Source organism: Sycon ciliatum, chromosome 5 (genome assembly GCF_964019385.1).
Source record: "Sycon ciliatum chromosome 5, ocSycCili1.1, whole genome shotgun sequence".
Lineage (NCBI taxonomy): Eukaryota > Metazoa > Porifera > Calcarea > Leucosolenida > Sycettidae > Sycon > Sycon ciliatum.
Window position 1 is genome coordinate 14,010,320 of NC_088647.1, and position 24,836 is coordinate 14,035,155.

General features: G+C 47.1%; 4 protein-coding genes and 1 non-coding gene across 5 annotated transcripts in view; 2 read left to right on the forward strand and 3 right to left on the reverse strand.

Annotated features, from left to right (window-relative positions):
• Positions 1 to 575: 575 nt before the first annotated feature.
• LOC135817713 (protein YIPF6-like) lies at positions 576 to 6,107 on the forward strand. Its single transcript, XM_065330948.1, has 6 exons — positions 576 to 736; positions 848 to 926; positions 2,506 to 2,548; positions 3,604 to 3,735; positions 4,212 to 4,378; positions 5,555 to 6,107. Exons 1-6 carry the CDS (start codon positions 608 to 610, stop codon positions 5,674 to 5,676), a joined length of 672 nt encoding a protein of 223 aa, XP_065187020.1. The 5' UTR covers positions 576 to 607; the 3' UTR covers positions 5,677 to 6,107.
• Positions 5,734 to 20,347, reverse strand: LOC135817712 (phospholipase DDHD2-like). The gene is made up of 17 exons (XM_065330947.1): positions 19,003 to 20,347; positions 18,329 to 18,620; positions 15,473 to 15,602; positions 14,047 to 14,149; positions 12,901 to 13,006; positions 12,421 to 12,455; positions 12,185 to 12,234; positions 11,011 to 11,212; positions 10,233 to 10,331; positions 9,630 to 9,895; positions 9,246 to 9,312; positions 8,741 to 8,752; positions 7,982 to 8,072; positions 7,443 to 7,553; positions 7,023 to 7,154; positions 6,539 to 6,653; positions 5,734 to 6,174 (listed from the first exon to the last, which is right to left on the reverse strand). The coding sequence occupies exons 1-17, from the start codon at positions 20,248 to 20,250 to the stop codon at positions 6,081 to 6,083; spliced, it is 3,153 nt and encodes a 1,050-aa protein (XP_065187019.1). The 5' UTR covers positions 20,251 to 20,347; the 3' UTR covers positions 5,734 to 6,080.
• Trnam-cau (transfer RNA methionine (anticodon CAU)) lies at positions 11,393 to 11,464 on the reverse strand. The gene has a single exon. It is a non-coding gene; the product is annotated as a tRNA-Met (tRNA).
• Positions 20,348 to 20,576: 229 nt separating the features above from the next.
• Positions 20,577 to 24,087, forward strand: LOC135817715 (uncharacterized). Its single transcript, XM_065330950.1, has 6 exons — positions 20,577 to 20,747; positions 20,839 to 21,098; positions 21,903 to 21,950; positions 22,188 to 22,282; positions 23,127 to 23,211; positions 23,492 to 24,087. The coding sequence occupies exons 1-6, from the start codon at positions 20,696 to 20,698 to the stop codon at positions 23,540 to 23,542; spliced, it is 591 nt and encodes a 196-aa protein (XP_065187022.1). The 5' UTR covers positions 20,577 to 20,695; the 3' UTR covers positions 23,543 to 24,087.
• The window catches only part of LOC135817714 (ribosome quality control complex subunit NEMF-like), a 30,307-nt gene continuing 29,551 nt past the window's right edge, over positions 24,081 to 24,836 (reverse strand). Inside the window, exon 35 of the mRNA XM_065330949.1 lies at positions 24,081 to 24,761. Within this exon, the coding sequence (XP_065187021.1) occupies positions 24,678 to 24,761 (84 nt within the window). The 3' untranslated portion in view covers positions 24,081 to 24,677. The remainder of the gene's footprint in view (positions 24,762 to 24,836) is intronic.

The following is a 24,836-nucleotide window of genomic DNA, read 5'->3' on the forward strand; positions in this document are numbered from 1 at the left end:
AACCCGGCAATACTGAATGATGGAAATAGAATAGGTTGTCCCTGAGCTATAACTACCAGCATACCAAGAGAACAGAACACTTGAGGGGAGTCTTGTGCTCTGGGTGGTGTGTGCGTGGGGGGAGGGGTGATGCCAATCACAATCATTTAAAACAAATTGAAAATATGGAATAAGTTTTGACGGAGAGTGGTGCATGCTGAGACTCCACGGCATACACACATGTCATGGACAAGAAGCCCTACCACAATTTTTTAGTTATTTTGTTATCACAGTGCACATACCTATGGCTATGGCCAGGCTGCAGGCCAGGGACAACATTATAATTATTAATTTTTTATAACAAAGGTACAACAATGGTGTGAACCAGGGAGTTGAATAGGTCTGTCTCTAGGCCCTCATATCATGCATGGTTGTGTGAATAGCCAAAAAATTCGAGTTGACAAAATCGCGGCCGTCATCCGTCAGAGACCGCGTTTTACGAGTTTCAGCGCGTTGCTCCACACGTACACATACCGTAATCATTACGTCACAATGTCGTCACCTCAGCTTGTTGGGAAAATCAAAATATTTGAACGTGCAGCTTCTTCATTGTTGTTCGACATTCGAAATGGCAAGCCAAGAAGAAGCTGACATTTCTCTGCCTCTTGACGGCCTGGAGGGCGATATTACCGTTCCTCAGCCCAGCAAGAAAGCAGAGGATAGCGGCACACTCGACGAGCCAGTATGGACCACACTGGTAAGACTCGTGGCGAGTGCTGGCTCACCCTTTTCCACTTCCAAGTACTTGTTTATTTGCTCGATTCTTCATGAGGTTTTTGTCTTCTTTTGTATAATACGTGCTTTGCAGAAGCGAGATGTGACTGCGGTCGGCTACAAATTTACACATGTCCTCTTTCCTCGGCGGAGTAAACAGCTACTGTACGACTGTAAGTCTGAGAGCAACATGTCTCGGAAAGTTGTGTGATACACAGGATATCTCTATCTTTCACTTGCATGTTTGTCAAGAATTCCGTACTATGCCCCTTTGGTCTTCATGTAAGGCTGTATGAGTGTCTTGTTAGTACATGTGCAGTACGTGTACCTATCAGCCTCTAGTTATCTCCTGTATCTGAGTGCAGGTTTGTTTCAGTGTTGTGACTTTGTGAGCCATGGATACTACATAGTATGCAGTCTGAAAATATCACATTTCACCCCCCCCCCCTCCCCTCCCCTCCCCTCCCCTCTGTGCTGGTAATGTTTGGGTATGGTTGTTTGTTGTTGCTGGTGTTGCCATTATAATGGTCATTGTTGTTGTTGCATGCATACTTGGTAGGTGCCACCGTAGCCGGCATTGCGATCCCTATTTCCTGCAGGCTTGTTCATGGAGGACATGAGTTAGGGCGCGTTCAGACTACCGATAAAAAGTGACCGATTGGGAAAGTCGCCAAGGTGATTTGATCACGTGACATTACTGGCACGTTACCGGTGGGAGAGTTTTACTGCCGCGGCTGCTGCGGCAGTAAACTTTTACCGGCAGTAAAAAAAGTGCTCAGGCTGCATGCGCGCTGGGAAAAAAGGGAAAATCCCTTGTCAGTGCCGCGTGAGAGCTGAAAACTTAACGGTAACGTTAGTTTGTTATCGGTAGTGTGAATGTCCTTCACGGTGTATCGGCATTCACGGTTTGACGGGGTTCACGGTAGTCTGAACGCGCCCTTAGTAGAGTACCGGTAGTTTAGTACTGTACTCTACTGTAATGATTCATTCCTAGGCAACTGACCTACACTCAAATACAGTCTACTTCGCTTATAACGACACGCGGCGGGGCATCAGAAAAGGGTCCTTATTCGCGAAGTGTCGTTATACCCGAAGTCTCATTATATGTGTTACAGTTGGATGGGACTTTGCTCTGGGCATGGAAATTCTGTCGTTATTCGCGAATTGTCGTTATATCCGCAGTCGTTATTAGCCAAGTTGACTGTAATCACTGCAGTTCACACAACATCAAATAAGCTGTAGTTGTAGTTGTTGGCAAGTTGCCTATGAATGAATTAGGGCTGAGTCGGGTAGCATTTTCTTCGGTTATCGGGTTCGGGCAGTTTTCCACGGGTAGCACGGGTACCCGGCCGGGTAATGTTTCCATGATAACACCACAATGCACCCCTTCCCGTACACACTGGGTAGACATGCGAAGTATTACATGAATTTGTACACGTGCACTGTTCACGATGTCATCTGCGACTTCGGGTTTTCGGGTACTATTCTGTACCCTTCTACCCGAGGTCCTCGCGAATAGCACGGGTACCCGACTATCCGTGCACACCACTAGAATGAATCATGTAAAATGAAGCTGCGTGAGGAGGCGCCGCTCAGAATTTTGAAGCTGTACTGTAATGCTATGTAACTTCTGGATATTCACCGGGTAACCATGGTAACTCTAAGCATGTGGTGACTGCATACCAGTGTGGTATTGTGCTGATTCTTGTTGCATTGTCTTCTCTTTGTGTTCCTCTTCTTGTCGTTGTGCAGGGGATCTTTGGGGTCCACTATGTCTGTGTATTGTAATGGCCATGTAAGTACTGATAAAGCAGGTGATCAGCGCTACAACTGTTTTTTTTTACTACTGCTAGTACATGTACAGCTAGTATGCTAGTACATGTCATTGTTGGTCTGGTGTGTACAGCTAGTATGCCAGTATATGTCATTGTTGGTCTGGTGTGTACAGCTAGTATGCCAGTATATGTCATGGTTGGTCTGGTATGTACAGCTAGTATGCTAGTACATGTCATTGTTGGTGTGGTGTGTACAGCTAGTATGCTAGTACATGTCATTGTTGGTCTGGTGTGTACAGCTAGTATGCCAGTATATGTCATTGTTGGTCTGGTGTGTACAGCTAGTATGCCAGTATATGTCATGGTTGGTCTGGTGTGTACAGCTAGTATGCCAGTATATGTCATGGTTGGTCTGGTGTGTACAGCTAGTATGCTAGTACATGTCATTGTTGGTCTGGTGTGTACAGCTGGTATGCTAGTACATGTCATTGTTGGTGTGGTGTGTACAGCTAGTATGCTAGTACATGTCATTGTTGGTGTGGGCAGATCATTATGACTGAGTACACAAGTGACTTTTTCAGTTTGCTTGTTACAATTACAAATGTGCAGTCGACCACTGTCAAGATTCAGGGAAGGTAATGCATGCAGCAGGCATGGTCACTCTAGCACCCTGTGAACCTGTATGATGTCACTCTAGCACCCTGTGAACCTGTGTGATACTGCTGCTGCTTGGGCTTCTAGTTCTAGCCCATTTGGCCAGACTTGCTTGAATAGCAAAGGCGTTGCAGCCCGGAGGTCAGTAGCTTGATTTGCATGCACCGACATTGTGCTCTGTACTACTGTAGCAATGTTGGTGGCGGTCCATGCCTTTGCGGTGCTGTTGCACTATGCTCCTGTTGTGATGTGGGATATCTTGTATGCTATGTGTGTGTGTGTATGTGTGTGTGTGTTTGTGTGTGTGTGTGTGTGTGTGTGTGTGTGTGTGTGTGTGTGTGTGTGTGTGTGTGTGTGTGTGTGCATTCTGTTGGTTCCCGTATGCCACCTGCATCTCTGCTCCTTGTCTGATGGCATCCAGTCTTCTTCATGGTGGGAAAGTGGATGAGGTGACCAAAGAGTCGCACAACCCGCAGTTTGTGGAGGTGTTTGTCATCGTGTGGGCTGGCTCCTTCATCGTGGCATTGAATTCAAAGCTGCTTGGTGGAACCCTGTAAGTGGAGCATAGCTGTGTGTGTTTTTCGCCCGCGTGTGTGTGTGTGTGTGCGCGCACATGTGTGTGTGTGTGTGTGTGTGTGTGTGTGTGTGTGTGTGTAATGTGTGTGTGTAATGTGTGTGTATATGTGTGTGTGTGTGTGTGTGTGTGCGCGCGCATATGTGTGGGTATGTACGTGGGTGCGTGCTTGTGCGCATGTGTTTAGTGGGTGGATACTGATCACCTGAGTCTTCCTTCACTTTCTCATTCTTCTACCTCTTCTGTCACTCTGTGTGTCTATGTATCAGTCTCACCATCTACAGTCCATTCATTAACAAATGAGCGCTGGCTCTGGCGAGCTCCCGTATTTGGTGATTTTCGTGATTTTATCGTACACGATGCAGTGCCGCGAAATTTGAAACTTGAGAAAGGGTCCGAAAAGGTACCTCAACTGTGTGTGCGCGTGTGTGTGTGTGTGCCATGCTTTCCTGCAGGTCATTTTTCCAGAGTCTCTGTGCACTTGGCTACTGCCTACTTCCTCTTGTCATTTCCTTGCTGATGTGTGAGATTCTGGACTTCATGACTGTAACCGCTATGAGAACGTTCTTCTTTTTCATCAAGCTGGTGGTTGTTGTTGCTGGTTTGGTCTGGGCTATTGTCGGTAAGGCGACGTGTGTGTGTGTGTGTGGGTGGGTGGGTGTCTGCACGTGTGTGTATTTGTGCACGTGTGTGTATTTGTGCACGTGTGTGTATCTGTGCACGTGTGTGTATCTGTGCACGTGTGTGTTCATGTGTGTGTTCATTTATCGTATTGGAATTAGTGCAAGGTAAACATGTTGCTCAGTTGTGATCCAAGCTAGCCTCGTCTCTCACTCGACAATGCCATGGTAAGGTAAATACTGTAATTTCACTAATTTTCGGTATACAGGTGGAATCCTGATAATTCGAATATGGCTTAATTCGAACATCCCGCTTAATTAGAAGTTTTTCCAGGACCGATTTCTGTCAATACGATTCCCACATAATTTTTTCTGAAAATTCGAACCTCGAACCAGACATGTCCGGTTAATTCGAAGTTCAACACGGATTCCACTTGAAAATGTGTGGGATTTGTGCTGATAATTCGAAGTTAACAAAGTGTAATTCGAAGTTCACTGTACACTGTTTTGGTCAGTTCAGTATCCGTGAAATCTGTGTCTAAGGTCCATAGCGCAACTCTGCGTGACCATGAGAGCATGATATACATATTGTGTTGTGGGTTCATGTTTGGATAATTAGAATGTCCGGCTAGTTAGAAGTTTTTTCCTGGCATTTCGAGGTTCGAATTATCAGGATTCCACCTGTACTTTTATTTTCGGTACTTTCGGTGCATCTGTTTCATACCTAAAATTTCAATACACCGAACAAACACTAACACACACATAATCCAATAGGGAACTGCTTCTCTGCATCGAAAACTTCTGTTCACCTAACCTGGCCTTTTGTCCTCATACCGAAAATATTGAGCACCGGAAATTTCTGAAATTAGAGTATTAAATATAAATACATGCTGATGTCAGCAGGGCTTAGCTCTTTTCCCTGCCCGAAAGAAGCCCTCAATCAAGCTGACATCAAGCTGACCTGTATGTTACTTAGTTTCTAGTGTTGATGTACATCATCTATCTCCTTTCGTCAGCTGCGGCATACTAACCTCTCCCGTTTACCTTTGCGCATGCCCTGTGTGTGCATGTGTGTACGTGTGTTTGTGCGTGTGCTCGCATATATGTGTGTCTGTTTACACGGGGTGCATGTGTGTGTGAATGTTACGTACGCTTCATATCGCTCCTGTGCTCTGCAGCTGCATTTGCTTTCATCTCAGACAGTCAGCCTGCTCGCCGGAAAGGCCTCGCTCTCTACCCCGTTTTTCTCTTCTACTTTGGAATCAGCGTCTTGATCTTGATGAGACAGCCATCCGATTAGCCAGCCCGAATGCCACACACCCCCTCTCATATTACTGCTTCTAGGTTTGCCACGCAATAATTGTAAACATGTCATGTTTTCATTTTCGTTTTGTACGAATGTGACACTTGAGAAGCTCATGGATCAGAAATCATTATTGACATTTTTTACTGAAAATATATACAGTCACGCAACTAGGAAGTTGATGTTCACTACTATACACGCCTACACACTACAGATTGAGAGTAGGTAAGAAATATGATAAAAGCTGTATGAATTTTGTGTCAAGTTGGAGGATTTGAATCTGCTACCCATGCCAGCTAAACAGTAAACAGCGTAACTAAAGGTAAAAACTAGGCAGAGCTATTACGCAGAAGCAAGCAAGTAACATCCTGACAAGAAGGTTGTTGTTGTTGTTGGTTTACTCAGCGAAAGATGTTGGTGTCACTTGGTGTGCTTGGCACAGATTCTCCTGTGAACAGTTGTCGAAGGATCAGCAGAGCTGTGTCTTCATTTGACCTACACAGTGAAAGCAGAGAAAAAGAAGTAGTGTGAATGCAAGAAAACACTTCCGCTTCCTACACCTAGCCGGTAGACTAGAAATTTCCCCAGGGAATTAGGACACACACACACCACACACACGAGCGCGTACATGGACGCGTATGAATTAGAGCTAGAAAATCCCGAAATCACACACAGCGCACATTATGCTTCAGTACGACCACGGAAGTGCCTACTCAGTGTATGGTGTAAGAGAGCAGATACGTCTGTGTTCGCACTGAAGCACGAGAAGCCAGGGGTCGGATTAAACGTGCTACCACCGTCCACCATTACCCCTCACTCACACAGCGCAGAGCTCACAGCATAGAGCACACAGCCTTACCAGTATGAGGAATGACTCTGTATGGAGAACATGTACTCGTTGAAACTTTCAAACGGCCTCTCTTGCAGCACGTAGTCCATGCGCTCGCCATTGTTCAGTATGCCGATGGGCGGTACTGCACACACGAAGTAGGACATAATAAATATTACTAGCATCATAGGTTCTACTAGTATGTGTTACCGTATCATAATCCTATGGGTAATACCGGTAATAGGGCATAGTGCAGTGACAGGCAGTCTACAGAATATGGATCATGAACTGAAGTTGAAAGATCCCCCCCATACAGCTGGGATCAACAGCATACTGTGCTACTCGGGACCGGTGTGCATCAACACTAGTTACACTACTAAGTCATACATCTATGCCAAGTTCAGACTCGTGCAAGCACGTTGCACGCAACACAGCCTCACACACACACACACACACACACACACACACACACACACACACACACACACACACACACACACACACCGGTACTCACCGTTTAGAAGCTGGAATTGGTCATCAACGGTCGGGGATGGCAGTTCCTGCTTGCTGAGCTCCTCTTCCACCTGGCGCCGCTCGCGTTCCAGCTCTGCCATGTCCTCAGCTGCTGACTGCTGAATCTCAGCACCTGATTACAAAGACGGGGAGAACAGAACCTCAACAGATGATCTACGTACAGGCAATAGCATGATTGTGTACCATGGGTTGAGAGGACAGATGTGCAGGTATTACAGGTTGCAAAAGAAAGTTAATCATGTTCGGAAATCATTCTGTGAACTAAATGTGAATAAATTCTTTTCGAAATGCAGTTGTGGTGGAAAATGGGTCTTATACATGACCATGAAAATATGTATGAGCAATGGTTGCAATGATATAATGATGTTCAGCTTTTTTGTACAGGGGTATTTTTAAGTACCTGCGCGATGACTCGCTGCAAACTCCTGCACAGCTTGCCAGGTCTGGCGCAGACTCTCCATGAAGTTTTTCTTCAGCTGAGCGCCAACGCGACCGAGATTCTCACGCAACTCTGCAACAGTCGACAAAAGAAACAAACACACACACACACCGACGGTACACAGCATGATTTACAGCCTGTGCTAGCTCTGCAACAGCTGGCAACAGTCCGGTTTGTGTACAAGTCATGTAAGACTGTAGTGGGAGCTAGGCTTATGACTAGCACCACGCATGATATACTGTAGCTGTATAGCTACTCAATCTGCGCTATATTTTAATGCATTGTGTGCAGTAATGGTGGATGGAACTAGTTTAGCACAGGGCTCTAAGCCGGGCAAAGGAGATATTACTAGGCACGAGCATAACATACACATACGCGTACACACACACACACACACATGCACACACACACACACACAAACACTACACACAAACACACATGCATGCACACACCCACACCACACATACACACACACACACACACACACACTGTCAGCTTACCGAGATGCATTCGCTTGCGTCCCTTGTGATGAGGCACCTGTACTGGTGGGAACTGCAAGGCTGCGTCCACTAAGGGCTCTACACGATATGCCTAACATACAACACACAGCACAGGCAGCAAGGCAAGAATAAATCAACATTCCCCCCAGCAAAAGCAAAGTCGAGACAAGAATTGTGTGTTCAACAGAATGATGCTGGCAGTACTGTATAACAAACTGTTCAAGTTTAACCTGAAGCTAGACGTCAGGGGCCGAAAGGTTAAGGCACAACTTAGAACTAGGAGGCCACCGTCTCGCTGCAAATGCAGCATACACTGAAGTGCTTTGTTACATGTAACCAACATGTACGTAGGTTTAGGTGCCTGGTCTCTCTATCGAAATCGCAGAATTATAAATTGCAAGGATAAATGTTGTACAGCAAACATACAAGAACATGATTGTACTGATGATGGAGAGCCAGCACACTGTGTAAACCAATGGACGTCAGGTTCCAACTTTCCAGCTCGCAATCGGGTGATCACTGCCATTAGTTTTACTGCATTGCACTCATAATCCCCCAATATACTCACACATGCATACAGGCGTGCACATATACAGGTAGACAGACAGACAGACACATGCACACAGATAGACACACAGATAGACACACACACGGATAAACACACAGACACACACAGAGACACACACAGACACACGCACACGCACACACACATGCACACACACACATGCACACATACACACATACACACAACACACTTACCATAGGATCATACTGTCCACGGTTGTTCAGCACAGTGTGCCACCACAGCATGCCAGTCACAGTCATATTCAGGTGAATAAAGCACAAATCAAGACAGTCCGGTCAGTACGAAGAATCGACCAAATGCACAGAAAATCCACAATAGGAAAACACAATAAAACTGATGCCAACGCCTTCCATCTAATCAGACGAGATCCCTCACTACAAAACAACCATTAGCAGAACAGAATAAAGAATTCAATTAAAACCAGTTGAAACCACCCATAGCCATAGTACTTCCAGCAGTTGACAGCAACACCAAACACATCTACAGCAGTGGCCAAAGAAATCCGACTCGTGAGCTGAAAGCAGCGCCAAGGCTCATCACGGCCCCTGCGGCCCTCGGATGGGTTTTGGACTGTGCACGATATAAATGAAATGGAAACACAGCGCTGCTGGTGACTAGAGCGGGTCGGATTGTTTTTGGCCACGACTGTAGTATCTACTGTTGCAAGCACATACTCACCGGGTGGAATATGTTGAAGAAGGTTGGGCAAGTTGGAAGATGAAACGAGGGGCCTAGCTTGATCCCCCTGGACAGTGTCACAGCGAGCACGCAGAGCAAAGAAAACGTAGCAAACTATCGAGGCAACCACACTAAGACATCACATGGACCGTGCAACAATTTTAGCTCTTGTAATTACATGAAGAGAGGAAAGGGATATCGGTGTGTCATGTCTGGCTACATACGCACATATACACAGGGAGAGGGTGATAGCGAGTGAGTGAGCGAGAGAATGAGAGAGAGAGAGAGAGAGAGAGAGAGAGAGAGAGAGAGAGAGAGAATGTATCAGTGAGAGAGAAAGACAGATAGATAGACAGAGAGAGAAGAGAGAGAAATGAAGCTTACCGCAATGAGCAGAACATGGCTATTGGTGAGCCCACAGCAAAGAAAGAGCGCAGCAGAAACGACAGCTGTGGGTAGTCGACAAACACATTCCCCACGCCGGGACCAGATGAACGATACGTGAAAGGTCTCAAACCCGCTGCTTGCTGTTCGGCTTCGCGTTGCGCATCAGCGGCAGCCTGCTCAGTACGCACTCGCTCTGCCTCACGGCGTGCCGCTTCAGCTATTGTCTTGCGCGACTGGACATCCAGCAAGTGACGCTGATATGCCTGAAAACAGACACCGTAAACAGGACAAAACAAGAAAATCATATAGATGGTGTTGCCATTCGCCGCTGAGATGGTGTAGATGATGTTGCTGTGTAAAAGTACTTCGAAGTACATGTAATGGTCTAGACCCATTCTCTCCTAAAAGTCATGATGGTCTCCCCTTGATCACTTCAAATACTACTTCAGAACAGTTGATGTCATTGCTACTGAGCAATTCCAGGTGACTGTGAGAGAGAGGAGGTGGACAGTCTGAGCGGAGGGAAGGGAGAAGGAAGAGAAGGGGAACAGTAGAAATGTGGAGCTGCAAGACACAAGCGAAGTCAGCCATAACACTTACCTCTTCAGCCTGGATGTGCTCACGCAAGAAAGTCATGAGCTTCTTGCGCGGTCCCATAGGAATTCCAATCTCTTTCAGGTCATCACCGGCCAGCTGTTTCTGCAATGATTGAAAATACCCATGTACACACAGATCTACATAACTATCATGTCCAGAGAATCAAGAGCCATGCCTTGAAAGTTAAAATGACAACTGACAATCCTGTACCTGTGAAAGAGTGTAATGTTCATGATGGCACTGCTGACAGTGACTGACCTAACCCATGCCCCCACCATGCTGGATGTCATATCTAAACAACCTGCACCATTCCACAATTACTAAATTAGTCCAGTACACTACCATTACACAGTGCATATCACCAAGATAAGAACTTCACCAATACGCACACACACACACACACACACACACACACACACACACACACACACACACACACACACACACTACACTGTTAGCGAGTGTCGAGTACAACAATAACGAGTAAATGACCAGTAATCGGCATAAACTGTTTCTCCCCTGCTGTATTAAAAGACTACTATGCAGTGGTGGCAAGTTTGCCTGATGTTGCATTTCCCTTGCCACTACTGCAGTAAGCCACCACAGGCATACTCACAATACCAGGGTCGCGAGGGTGGGGGGGGGGGGGGGGGACACCAGAATCTGGAGCAACACTCACACCAAGTGCTGATCTGCCCTATTGCCTGGTATGGTCCCAAGACTCCCAACCGTTCGAGATAGTGAGATTCTACAGGCGCACAGGAGAGCACAGCGCACTTACAAAGCTTTCGATGTCGATCATTTCGGCGGCAAACTTCTCAGCAAAGCTCTGCAAGCCGAATTTGCTCAGCACCTCATCAATAGTGAGCGCTGGTGGCTTTTGAACCTCTCCTCTCTCGGCGCCGTCTTGCTGGTCTTCATCCTCTTCACCAATGCTGGCACCTCCTGCATGAAGTGAGGTACGCGACGAGTGCATGGAGGGTCTGTTGGAGAAGAAGACAACACCATCACACCACACGGCCATAGAACTCTCATGTGAAAAAGGAAAGAAAAAAAAAGACAAGAAAGGTGATCCCTTGTATTGTTTTCTATTATGTTTTGCAACATGTATGCACAAATGAGGCAGGGTGCCCGCTGAAAAAAGAAGAAAAAAAGAAAAAGACTAGCAGAGGATGGTTTCGATCCATCGACCTCTGGGTTATGGGCCCAGCACGCTTCCGCTGCGCCACTCTGCTGCATGTCTCATAAAAATGCAAATGAAGACCTTACTAGGTCAGCACGAAGCTGCAAACAGTGATTGCATGCAGGCATCAGCGCACAGCGCTTCCTGTTCCTGTTATCAATGAAATTAAAGGCAGCCAGCCTGAATATGCATGGACGGTGCTAACCAGAAGCCTCCCAATGCACACTATTTACAAAATACATTGGCACCGTATGAGTACTAGCAGTCACCATCGCTAGTCTTTTTCAGAGCTCCATTCACCAGAACTGACAAGTCGATTGAAGTCACGAATTTCTTGTTTCTGTAGGAATACTTGAACATAGTTCGGCTCCATGGCAGTAATACCAGGGGGTTCACATTCTTCTAACATTACAAATGCAAGGTCACACAAATTGGTGGTCTTTTTCGAAACATTGTCCATAGTTCGTCCTCCAGGTCAACAGGCCGCATTGTACTGCAGAGCAGTGAGGGATTGTTTCAAACAGATAAGCACCGTATCCCACGATGAACACAGTTAGGTCCGGTGAAATAAGAGCTATCAGCACATGAGCAAGCTAGCCAAGAACGGAGCATACATGGGGACAGGGTGCGGACTGCGGATTTATTCATCCATTCACTCATTTCACCTTGGCATGGCCCGGAGGCCATACCATTCACTGGGTAGGTAAGACTTGATGGAGGATGACAGTGAACGGCACTAAAGCAACACATTACGACGTGAACACAAACATACCGAGCAGACGAGGCCGGCGACATCATGCGTAGCTTGGGATCTGCGGAGCCCTAATATTATAGAGCACAGAAACGAGTGAGAAGCGGAAAGAGAGGAACACAGACCGGGAGACAGTTACTAACAGCAAACCAAACCCGAAGTGTATATATACAAGTGAGGATGGAAGGCCAGTGACAAGAATCACTACAATCATACCGGTAGCATACATACAACATGGGTACGAGGGACACACTTACCTGATGTGATAGCAGATCAAAGAGGATACACGCACCTGTAGAACAAGATACAACATAGAGATAGAGAAAGACAGACATTGAGATAGAGGATAGAGATATGCCGCCTGATCAGAGTTTTCAGACACGAAACTCCGAGTAACGGCAAGGCAGGACCTGGTCGCATTGTTGCTGTTTGTGAACTGTAGAGATAGAGATAGATAGACGTTGAGCTAGAGATAGAAATAGCGATAGATAGACATTAAGATAGAGTAGAGATAGACAGACATTGAGGCAGAGATAGAGATGGCAAACACATTCCAAGAACCATGATCTTCGATCAGCCCCACAGCAGAGCCGGTCACATCTTGAGGACTCGCAGCAGGATAAATCCAGTTTACATAAGGGGAAGCACCGGCATAACACCAGACCAAAACAGTCGACCATGAAGCCATAGTGACATGCAAGTATTGCCCAAGCATTGTCCTATCCTAACATACTCACCTAAACTGTGACCTACAACAGAAACATCACCGGTAAAGCCAGCATTGCGACCTTGGAACAGCTCAAGCACACGTTCCATTTCATTTGCAACAGAGCTGAGGATAGACTGCAGGGACACAAACACAGCAATGCACACCTTGTTTATCACGGGCAGGGGCTTCTAGTTAACTCAGAAGGGAACTAGCAACTACCAGCCAGTTAATTAAAAGGGAAAAAAGATGAGCTATGGGCTAATATGCAGAAAAATACTGGGACCCCAAAATCTGATCCCCACGCTCAGGTGCTCCCCATATACAGGGTCAAATGGTTGGAAATGACAGGCTGCCTTGACAGGTTTGCTGTACCTACACCCTGCTCTTCTACACCCTGCTCTTCTACACCCTGCTCTTCTACACCCTGCTCTTCTACACCCTGCTCTTCTACATCCGAACAAATACTAGTACACAGTACACTACACACACACACACACATACACACACACACACACACACGCACAGACACACACGCACAGACACACACGCACAGACACACACACGCACAGACACACACACGCACAGACACACACACACTCACAAACACACACGCACAGACACACACACGCACAGACACACACACGCACACACATGCACACACACACACACACGCACATACACACACACCACACACACGCACAGACACACACACGCACAGACACACACACGCACAGACACACACACGCACAGACACACACACGCACAGACACACACGCACAGACACACACACGCACAGACACACACGCGCACACACACGCACACACACACACGCACATACACACACACACACGCACAGACACACACACGCACAGACACACACACACACACGCACATACACACACACGCACAGACACACACACGCACAGACACACACACGCACAGACACACACGCACAGACACACACACACGCACAGACACACACACGCAGACGCACAGACACACACACACAGACACACACACACACACAGACACACACACGAACAGACACACACACACGCACACACACACACGCACACACACACACGCACACACCACACACAGACAGGCACACACACACCACACACGCACAGACACACACACACACACACACACATATACACACACACAACCGTACCTGACAATACGCAGGACTGGAGTAGAACATAATATCCATGAACGCAGAGTTGCTGTAGCTACGAAGTCGACCGCAATTAGGCAAGCTAGTGCTTTCCAATTCCCTGGTAACAGATACGTAAAAAAGCCCCAAACAAAACAACATAACAAAAAAGTACACAAAGACCAAACAGAACGATTTGAACAAGCTGCACGCCAGCGAGAGTTCTGGTGAATCGCAAAGCCACGTTCAAAAACACAAAACACAAACAGAAATTGTAAAGACAAGTAAAAAGAGCTCCATCTCTGTTGATGTCAGAGGTGAAAATACAAACTCGTACAGTGTGTATAATCACTATACATGTACAGTGGTCCCTCTCTAATCCGGCACCATTTGTGCCACGGAAAATCTGCTGGATTAGGGAGGGTACTGCCACAATGTGCATGAAGAGGACATTTCGGCTACTGAAAATTGTGCTGGTCTATCAAGGGTGCTGGTTTATAAAGTGCTGGATTAGAGAGGGACGACTGTAATGTACTCGTGCGAATACGGAAAAAAAGAATTATGGGCAGACTCAATCATTCACCGTTTATATTACACGTTATTTCAACACAAACAGATCAATCTAGGAAGTCTCTGACAGCAAAGAATTAACAATGGAGATCCTTAGCAAAAGTACGATAACGCTAACTTTTACGGTTCTCACTCCCAGCCGTGACAAAAGACGTTATCGGGTAACGGAAAAACGTTACAGAGCTCAAAATAACGGGCCGACGTTGGTTATGGTAATTCAGCAAAAAATGCAAAAACTCGCGTTGTTTTGTATAAACTGGCGGGAGATAAAAAGCACGTGCAGATCGAGATCAGAGTCAAGCTTGCTTCGGAAGTTCCTCTTGTGACATTTAGCTTTTTTGGCGAGTTTTGCCTTTCAGTTGACAATGTCTGCATCCTCTGCTTCGTGCCTTTCACCCTCTATCCCATCTACGAAACAAAGGACCGGTTCTGCGGCACTCCTGAGGAAGAAATTCATCGGCCTCTCCCAGACGTGCTGGAGCTGGAGAACTCTTACAGTCTTCGGTGCTGCGTATAGGAAAGGTTTTCCAAAGACCTGGGAACATCGAAAACTCATTTTCGCCGTGCCTTTGCCATTCCAGAGTGAAAGACCTCGCCAAGGTATTCGTTCGAAACGACAGCAAACTTATCCCTGGTTCAAAATTTTGAATTTCCCGCACTTGTTTCCACGAAAATTCATATCGCCATGGTTGTCACGACTACTTCGTCTGAACTATAACGTACATTGTGCTAAGGGAAAAGTCAGCTTGAACGATCCGAAGTACGGAAAGGTTTGCGTTTACGTTAACGTTTTTTTAGCTAAGGATATCTAATGAGATGAACACGAAAGCAATGCATAGAAGATTTCTCAGCTCCCCAAAGACGATTCACTTACTTCACGACCGCAATGTCATCGCCACGCAAGCTGCTGCTCCACTGTACTGGCAGGAACTCCACACGCTTACCGGCGCGCAGTGGGAAGTGCTCGTGCAGCATGCACTGCGTCGACTGACGGAAGTCATCCACTGCAGCAAACACCAGCAGAAACACAAATACTGCAGAGATCGTTTGCAATTCAAAATGCACAGTGATGGTACCATCGGGGGGATTCAGTGTTCTATAATAGCAGGGGGGACAGACTACCAGGTGATGCCTGGACTAAGCCACAAGGGAGGCTAGGAAAGCATAGAATGAACAGCTCCGCTCAAAAGGACACCTCATGACCCACAACCTCTCTCAGACAACAGCTCTGTCAGACGGCAACAGGCAGGACACAATGCACATCATCTGGTCTCAAGGGTTACTGAACGCTAGCCAGCACATCAACCTAGGTAGACTGATTGACTGTACTGCAGAAGTGACAGATTCAGCAGTGCTCATCACACTGGCGACTATCACACCAGCACTGCAAACTTGACACACCAGTGCATAAGCTGTCAGCAAGATCATGTACTACAACGAGGGAATGGTGATAGATGCCTCCACATTGGGAAAGGAGATAAAACATGAAGATATCAGCTAGGTGTGAACACTGTGGATGACCAGCATGTTGACAACACATCATAGATACATGTACTATTGGTGTGACAGCCATGTCACCTGGAAAGGTACAAAGGTATCACATACGCATCAGTGTTAATTTGATGCACAGATCATATCAACCTTTGCTCCTTTCTGGACCATGATGCCTCTCCAACAAACCAACAAACTGTCTCCTTACACAATGGGTTTGGGTGTTGTTGGAGTTAACACATTCACACTTTCACAGCACATGCTGTTCCACAAAGCAATGCAGAAACAGGAAGTGGGGACTACACACTACACTACACACACTATACACTGCACACGCTACACACCACACACACCACACACACTACACACAGTACACACACTACACACACTACACACACCACACACACCACACACACTACACACACTACACACACTACACACAGTACACACAGTACACACAATACACACAGTACACACAATACACATAATACATGCTGTACAGCACATACAGTTATAGGTGCAGAGAGACATACAAGTCCAGTGGAAGACCAAACTCTACACACAGACACCCAAGGGACCAGACACATCTGTACTGAATAGAGATGCGTACTGACTACAGAAGGTATTGCAACCTAACCAGGCGCGTGCCCCGTATGGGTTCCTGGGTGCCCGGAACCCCCCTTTTTTCGCTCAAAATGCAGGATTTGCTTCATTTTTTGAAATTTTTTCTCGGGGGACGCCCCGGAAACCCCCCTTGAAGGGCACCGGCGCACGCGCCTGCTAACTGGGAACAACCATGACCATACAACAGTGTCCTGAATATAAAGGTACAGTCAGACTTCGATTAACCGCACACATCCGTTTTCCACAAAAAATGTCCGGATAGGCGAGGGAACTGGATAACCGAACACCGGTTATGTTGGATTCAACACGTGTGCTGTAAATCTGTAACCAGCTATTTTCTTCCGGATGACGAGGGATCCGGATAAAAGAGGGCTGGACAAGCGAGGTCTGACTGATCCTGTGTTGAGAGGTGTCCTGTATTGACAGGCATCCGCTAAGGGAAACCTACTGTACATTCATACCCACAATGCACACATCCACAATATAATTACATTCGATGTCGATCACAGGCACAAACGCCACATAAACTTACCGATTACACCGATTACTTTTGCTTTGGGGTTCAATATCCTTAGTTTTACTGCAGACTTTCGTGTAAGAAAAATCCAGGGGAGTGAACAATCACTCTGGCTATCCTCTCAAGGAGAGTGGTGGGAGAGCAGTCCCCAGCACCCCCCCCCCCCCCCCCCCCCCAAATCGCTCACCTCATCTACCCAAGGCGAGCACAAATCACAATACGGGTTTTTCAACATCTTGCCATACCCCAATCGAATTCAATATCCAATAGGTGCCAAATTCATTCCGGAAAATTGACGTACGCCCTACAAAGGGAAGCTGTTCGGACCACAACTTCAGTTTCCCTTCATCAATTTTGCAATGAATCTCAGGCATTCTGGAAAGCTATTGGCAAGAGGAACACACCAGTGGGATTTTCACCAGCTGGAGTGCTACTGCAGTGGCACTATAGGGGAGTATAGCCCTGGGAAGACACGCGCAACGGGAAATTGAGACAATTCGCTAAGATCCATGGTATTTTTGTAGTATTCATGGTAGAGCGCTCCTTTCTTTTGTAGCTGACCGCTAAAGACCTTTGCCTGACGTCACACAGGTCTATGCATGCCCGGACTGTCGACATGATTGTCACGCAACAGCGGGAAATCCTTTATGTCAAAATAATAATGATTGCCACCCAAGTGCGATAGTGAGAATTTGCAACGGGACGTAAAATACCTTACGAGTGCCGTAACTCCACTATTTGACCTAGGATCGACTTCCGATTTGTTGGAGCCGACAGCTGAGAACTTTCTAATGCGAATAGACCTTTCGATTACTCAATTCCGTTCAGGGAAAGCCGAGTTCCGAAATATTTGAGTGTTTGCAGAATGCACTTCATAGTGATGCGGATACGCGCTCGAAATTCTCAAGGTGCGCGCCGAAAAGTGCGCCCAAAATGAAAATAAGGAGAGCGAAGGCGTGCGAGAGCAATCGCTCCCCTTTTACCAGATGGGGTACTGGATTTGCATGTTTTCATTCTTTATTGTTACCAATTTCTGTATTGCACTTCCATTCATTGTGTTTTATTTTGCCCGTAAAAGAGACTTTCAGACAAACTCACCGTGAGCAACAATATCACGACGATCACCGGCCGCAATGCCGTTGACTACGAAGACTAGGTGACCGACGTCCAGGGATTCGCCGTCCTCCAGCTCATCCGTCTCATCCAGACCGCGCTGCACAACACGCGGCCGCTGCTCCACGACGCCGGCTAACTGCTGCACGCTGGGCTGGGCTGGCGGTGCGGCGTAGTCCACCACAAGCTCTGCATTGTGCATCACCACGCGCTGTCCGCCGGGCAGGTCAATCTTACGCTGCCACACGTTATACTTGATGCCTTGCTGATATTCACTCTGCAACCACACACACGCACACACACACACACACGCACACACACACACACACACACACACACACATTTATACAAGTACACAAATATACAGCGGTGTGAGGTGAAATTTAGCCGCCTGTACATGTATATACCTCCACCATACATACAAACAATGCATGAGCAATCCCATAATCACAAGATCTACCGCACAAAAAAGAATGTGTGGAGTAAACTTTCAAAGGTTCATGACATAAGGTATAGTGATGTGTGCATGTGCTGTCCACGAGGACTACGACGCATATCACACAAGTCGGCAGAATTTTCAGAGCAAGCACAAACACACACACACACACACACACACACACACACACACACACACACATGCACGCACGCACACAGCATACCTCCAGGCGTTCGGACAAGGTCTCGCTGTAGGGACTGAACAGTCCACTCGCATCGTCCTTGTAGAACCACATGCAGCGGCGAACTTCCGACGCTTCTTCTTTCCAGAACACCGAGTGGCGTAATCGAGACGATAAGTCAACATCATAACGTCCACCATCCGTTGGAATAAGATCATTCGTCGTCGATCCAGCGTTGCTGTCGGTTGACTGATACGCAGCTTCAAGACGTGAGGAATCCGACAGAGAGAACGGTGTCCATGGCTCGCCAGTCTTGCAGAAGAACCAGTGCTGCAGTGGCGCCGGTTTCTTTGCTGGCTGATCCAGTGCAGCTAGCAATGGCATTTGATCAGATGCTTCTTCCACTCCTGCAGCTGCTACTGCTGACTCGGCGCCTACTGGTAGTGGAGCGACTAACGCATGCGGTACTTGATGCGCACCGAACGACGATGATACTGGAGGTGCCGGCACTCCAACCATTGATGACGTCGTCATCGGTGGCATTGGGGAAGTCCCCAAGCCTGTGAGTGGCTGAAAGCCTTGCGTGCCGGTGGAAACCGGAATGAGCGGCACGTGTCGGTGTGCGCCGCTACCTTGGCCAACACCGCCTTGCAATGGCTGTGTTGTTGCTGTTGCTAGTGCTGCTGGTGCATGCGCTGTGCTGAAGTAACTACCGGTGGTACTGTGAACAGGCGCAGCACGTGCCAGATCAGGACTGGCCGATCGCGCCATTGACATCGTGGCCGGCTGCTGCGTGGAAATGCCACTTGTCGCAAACGCCGATGTCGGGCCAGCCAGTGACGATACGCCGGGCAAGGCGGGTGATGGCCCGGGCATTGCTGGAATGGAGAAATTTACTGGTACTTGACCTGCGCCTGTGCTAGTAATACTTGAAGAAGATACCACGCTGCCAGCAGCCACAGAAGGCAGACCAGTAGCGCCTGTAGCTGTACCAGTTAGTGCATCTGTGTTGGCAGTCAGTGAACTAGTGACACCAACGTCCGTGCTACCAGCTAGACCAATAGTTCCCAGGGACGACCCGGACGTAGATGATGCAGCCGGCGAGAACGACAGTCCAGACAGGTTCAGATCAGCAGTTCCACGCAATGCAGATAGACCTCCAAAGGAGCTAGGGTCACCAATTGTTGCACCAATGGTACTTGCTGGAGCAGGAGCGGGTGTAGACGATGTACCAGTCCATTTCTGAGCGTCAACGGCTCTGTCGCCAGGAGGTAGGCCCGGCTCAGCCATTGTAGGAGCTGATTGAGGCCAACGCGACGGGCAGAGATGGAACGAAATTCAACTTCTTTACCACTGTGTTTTTACCGCAGAACCAACAAAATAATCAAGAACAAAGGGAAATATTTTTTTCCTTTTGCAGATTCAAAAATCAAAAATCACCAGAGCAGCTAGCTAGTCGGTGACGTCATGGAGGAGAATGATCGATAGGCGACGATAGCATTTTTGTGTTGTGAATCCTTGGTGACGTCAGATTTAGGTGTCGTGATGTACTAAAAATGCACTTGCGGCTATCGCAAGAAATAAAAGAAACGAAGAAAGCTACGCTAGCTGGCTGTGCACATGTGTACGTGTGTGGAGGCTGACTTGATCTTGCGAGGTGTTCGCTTTCTAGTCTGTCCTTGCCAATAGTACTGCTAAATCTCTCGTGTTGCTCCACTGAGCGGGGAACAAGGCAATGGCACTCCCCTTTGTTCGCAGATCGATATGTGCCTCTCAGGCCTGGCACGGTAAGCGTGCCTGCTTGTGACGATCGCGTTCCAACCGAACATGTCACAATTATTTCATTTTTTTGTGTATGCCCATGATACGTTCTTCCAGGAGCAATCCTTTCGTCCCAAGCGAGATCAGTCCATGTGTCTAGCAGTTTGTCCTACAGGCGACCAGAGGTGAACATCCCGGAGGAGAAGTACCCCGGTTCTTACACGGACACAAGCGTCATTCCCCCATCGAACGGCTTGCGACGAGTGGAGCCCCCAGACTGGGATGGCATGGGCTATCTGGACAAGAAAGGATGGTTCCATGAATGGCTGTTCGGAAGGTCACCGAAGGGTGATGATCCTGTAGATGGGGCATACATGGTGAGATGGTGTTGCACGGCCTGGGATTCGTCATGCATTCATGTAGTACTGCACATAGACTCAAAGTCACTCCATGTGCTGCTGCCAGGTATTGGGCAAGGGGACCTGAAGTGAAGGGCTAGGGGTGCAGTTCACAACGGTCACGTGATCCGATCATACCCACAGCTACAGCAGAGCTGGCAATGGGGTACATACCTGAGTGAGCATGATCACTGACTACTGACTACTGCACTCTAACAACCGTTTAACGCATCGATGACGACGACGACCAGGCGTCACCGTACTACGTTGCCACTGTAATGCATACTGGTATGGAGATGTGTGCGCATACACACATGCGCGTGAGCACACACACACATACACACACACACGCGCGCGCGCGCGCACCTCCCAGGTGCAGTTGATGGCAACTGAAATCCGACCTCTGATTTTCATGCTGGAGTACTGCATGGATTCTAGCAATCTCTATCCCGTAGTTTACAAGCGGGTGCTGCGATTTTGCATTGTGAGCGCACGGAGCTGTGATCAGATTTCGGTTGCCACCACTGTAGTTCGGTGAAGCTCACCATTGTAGCCAGTGTAACCATGGTCACTCTGTTTTCCTCTCTCCTCCAACGATGTGTTACGCGTGCGACTTGCTCTGGTGTTCAAGTGAGGAGTTGCTTGATACCAAACATGACCAGTAAGTACATGTGTGTGTGTGTGTGTGTGTGTGTGTGTGTGTGTGTGTGTGTGTGTGTGTGTGTGTGTGTGTGTGTGCGTGTGCATGTGTGTGTGTCACACTGTGCCTTATGTTTCGTCCAGCCACAATCAAGGAAAGAATACCATGAGTGGGAAGAGCTATTGCAGGAGGTAAGCAGTTTGGTTTCAAGTAGTATGTCACAATGTGGGGTTTACTTTTGTATGTCTCCATCTTTTTTGTATGAGCATGACTAACTAGAGGCCTGAGTTAATATGTAGGAATATCATAGAAATGATGGGTCGATGTGTCCCAATTCTGATAGTTCCTGTCAGCTTCACGATTTTGAATGGAATTTTCCTAGCGGTGAGATCTTATTGTGAGGTGGCTTTTTACGTGTCATTCTGCAGGCTCGGGAGGCTTACTTTGGCTCATACCCACCAAAGCCACTGCCAAAAGACTACTACTTTCGTGTGATTGACTTCTGCATCAAGTACGACAATGAGTAAGTACAGTGGAAATGCAGACCCTGCAATGTAACACTTGCCCCGCCAAAGCCTGCCACGCTGCTTCACAGTTGCACACAGGCTGTCATCAGAATAGTCTCACAGTGCTGGAAGCGTATAGCGGTCCAGATTTCTCCTCAAGTGCCAGAGGTAACCCAGGCTCATGAAACGAGCACAGACAAAATTTAATTTGCATTTGGAGATGGTTGCGATGGGATCGATTCCCGGGAGTCAATGTCCTCAGTTTATTTGCTACAGTTCTACGTTTCGCGATGGATTACTTTTGCGATTTCACGCCCATCACTAAAACCGCGAAGGATACCAGATCGCAAAGCCTCTTTCCAGGTTTATAGGAGTAGATAGGGAAAAAACATTTCTTTCTTGTTTCTCTGCAACAATGAATTTCATACTAGAGTTTTTTTTCCATTCGGGATACCGGTAGGGTGCCATATGTCCCATACCGAAGTTTGAAAAAGATCCGACTTCTTTGGGACAATGGAGAGCCAAAATACTGAAAATTCCCCATCTACTGTAGTCCCAAACCAAGTCCATCTCTCTGACGTCATAAATCCGGCCCAGTCTGGGCAAGATAATGACGCCATCATAATGGTCACCAATTTTAGTGCAAACTTCAAGCAGGTATAACTCGGGAACGGCTGCTCCGATCAACCTGGGACCTTCACCATTGGAATCAGTGCATTTTTCGCTACAGGTTGTGAAGTTTTTATTTTAGGGTGAACTAATTACTTCCAAAAGCTGCGGGAGCCTGTCGAGGAGTTCTCATAGATGTATCAATGTTGTGTAAGATTGCACTGTCACTGCTGGTATTGTCCACTGCAACAGGGAATGGCTTGAGAAGACCTTCGATGAGTACCACTTCAAGCACTATAGAAATCCAGACCCAGACTTTGAAGCCTTGGAGAGCAAGGTAAGGCGGTTCATGTGTACACTTCCATCAAGCTTGGCTGTCGGTTCTCGGCGAGTCGTGCATGCACCATGTGTGTCATCAACATCATCCCTGAACATTGACACTAATAATTACGCGGTCGCACTCACAATGCGGGGAAATGTCCCTTCTTCCACTGCACACTGTTATGAACTCATCTGTCTTCTACCCCCGAGAACACATGATTCAACGGATGCAATCCAATAAAGTATAACTACGGTTTACCGGTACCTGTTTTTGTGTGTGTGTGTGCTGGCTGCAGGTTAACGAGTACCGGTCGTTGAAGCGACAGGAGAGGTGGGATACATGGTGAAGAGAAGCTGCACATCTGAACTCCAGCTTCTAGCTGTGTTGTCTCATCGCCACTATTCTATTTCTCTACTCACCAAAGTATCTCCTCATGCAGCTAGTATTGACAACACACCATGCATACTTCAAAGAAGTAATTTGCACTACAAGGCTGCAATTATCAATATACTGCGTCATATACTATTTGTCTAGCATGTTTAATTTAATTTACCCAGTAAAGATGCTGCACACCCTAGTACTAGCTGTTCACAGGTGTGGAGTTCTGCAGTTTCTTTACTCACTCCAAAAGCTACACCCATTACATAGTTGAGTGCCGCGCTGCTTGTACATATAGACAATGTCCACGTAATGTAGCGGAGGCATGTCCTCCCTATTGTAATATCATTATTACCTTTTTTCTGATTAATGTGAGAGAAGCTGTTTGAATTGTTTTTCTTTGACTCACCCGTGGTTCCGGAGAGAAAACAAATTGTAGAATATGTTACTACAAATTTCAATGTCCCCTCGCTAATAATATTATTCATTGCTGCAACAAAGCTAGCTCTCGTCTCCACGTTGCCTATTGATTTGTAGAAAATTGGTAAAATAAATATCATGATGAAAAAATGTCACAGGCATCATAGCGGTGGCAGCGGTGTAGCCTGGCCAAGAATAGCAGCAGCAGCTCATGATCTGAATGTGTTTCGTGTGTACATTGAAATTGCAGGTAGTTTTCTCGTGATTTCTCTACACAATTGGTGCGCATGTCTTTCCTACAAGTATAATTATGCCGATATGAAAAGTGGAAAGTCTAGTTTCATGGGTCTCATGATAGTGTGAAGGCATATGAAATGACATCTGTTCAAAGTAAAATTTGAAAGTAAGTCGAGCTGCAACCGAATTTTTAGGAAGGATTTATAATCGTTGGGCTATGAAATTCAAAACAAGAAGTGGGAATATCCTGAAAATGGATCAAGGTCAACATGACAGCTACCCACTTGTCTACGCAATGAGTTGCTGTTGAGTGATTCTCAGAGTGACGTCACTTCTTCTCTATGTTGAAGAATACATATCGCGACACTGGAGTTCAGGTACCGGTAGATTCGCCGGACCAACGTCAGCAGAGATACTATCCACGCGATCGAAGAGCTCTTCATCTGCTAGCGTCTTCTACCCTTGCGAGACGTCAACTGTGGGCCAGCAATTTGCACGGGTCCAGGGAAAGCACGCGACATGTCGTTATCCTGTAACAATTATAGGCACACATGCCCACACGCACACACACACACACACACACATTGATAATGAAATTGACATCA

Bases quoted from the DNA above. Each gene is read 5' to 3' on its own strand.
- LOC135817713 (XM_065330948.1), top strand. From the start codon at position 608: ATGGCAAGCCAAGAAGAAGCTGACATTTCTCTGCCTCTTGACGGCCTG. The intron at 927-2,505 runs GTAAGTCTGAGA...GTCGTTGTGCAG, and splicing joins TAAACAGCTACTGTACGACT to GGGATCTTTGGGGTCCACTA. The intron at 3,736-4,211 runs GTAAGTGGAGCA...GCTTTCCTGCAG, and splicing joins AAGCTGCTTGGTGGAACCCT to GTCATTTTTCCAGAGTCTCT.
- LOC135817712 (XM_065330947.1), bottom strand. From the start codon at position 20,250: ATGGCTGAGCCGGGCCTACCTCCTGGCGACAGAGCCGTTGACGCTCAG. The intron at 14,150-15,472 runs GTAAGTGAATCG...ATCTGTTACCAG, and splicing joins GATGACATTGCGGTCGTGAA to GGAATTGGAAAGCACTAGCT. The intron at 7,554-7,981 runs GTAAGCTGACAG...CGACTGTTGCAG, and splicing joins ACGCAAGCGAATGCATCTCG to AGTTGCGTGAGAATCTCGGT.
- LOC135817715 (XM_065330950.1), top strand. From the start codon at position 20,696: ATGGCACTCCCCTTTGTTCGCAGATCGATATGTGCCTCTCAGGCCTGG. The intron at 21,099-21,902 runs GTGAGATGGTGT...TGTTTCGTCCAG, and splicing joins CTGTAGATGGGGCATACATG to CCACAATCAAGGAAAGAATA. The intron at 22,283-23,126 runs GTAAGTACAGTG...CCACTGCAACAG, and splicing joins TGCATCAAGTACGACAATGA to GGAATGGCTTGAGAAGACCT.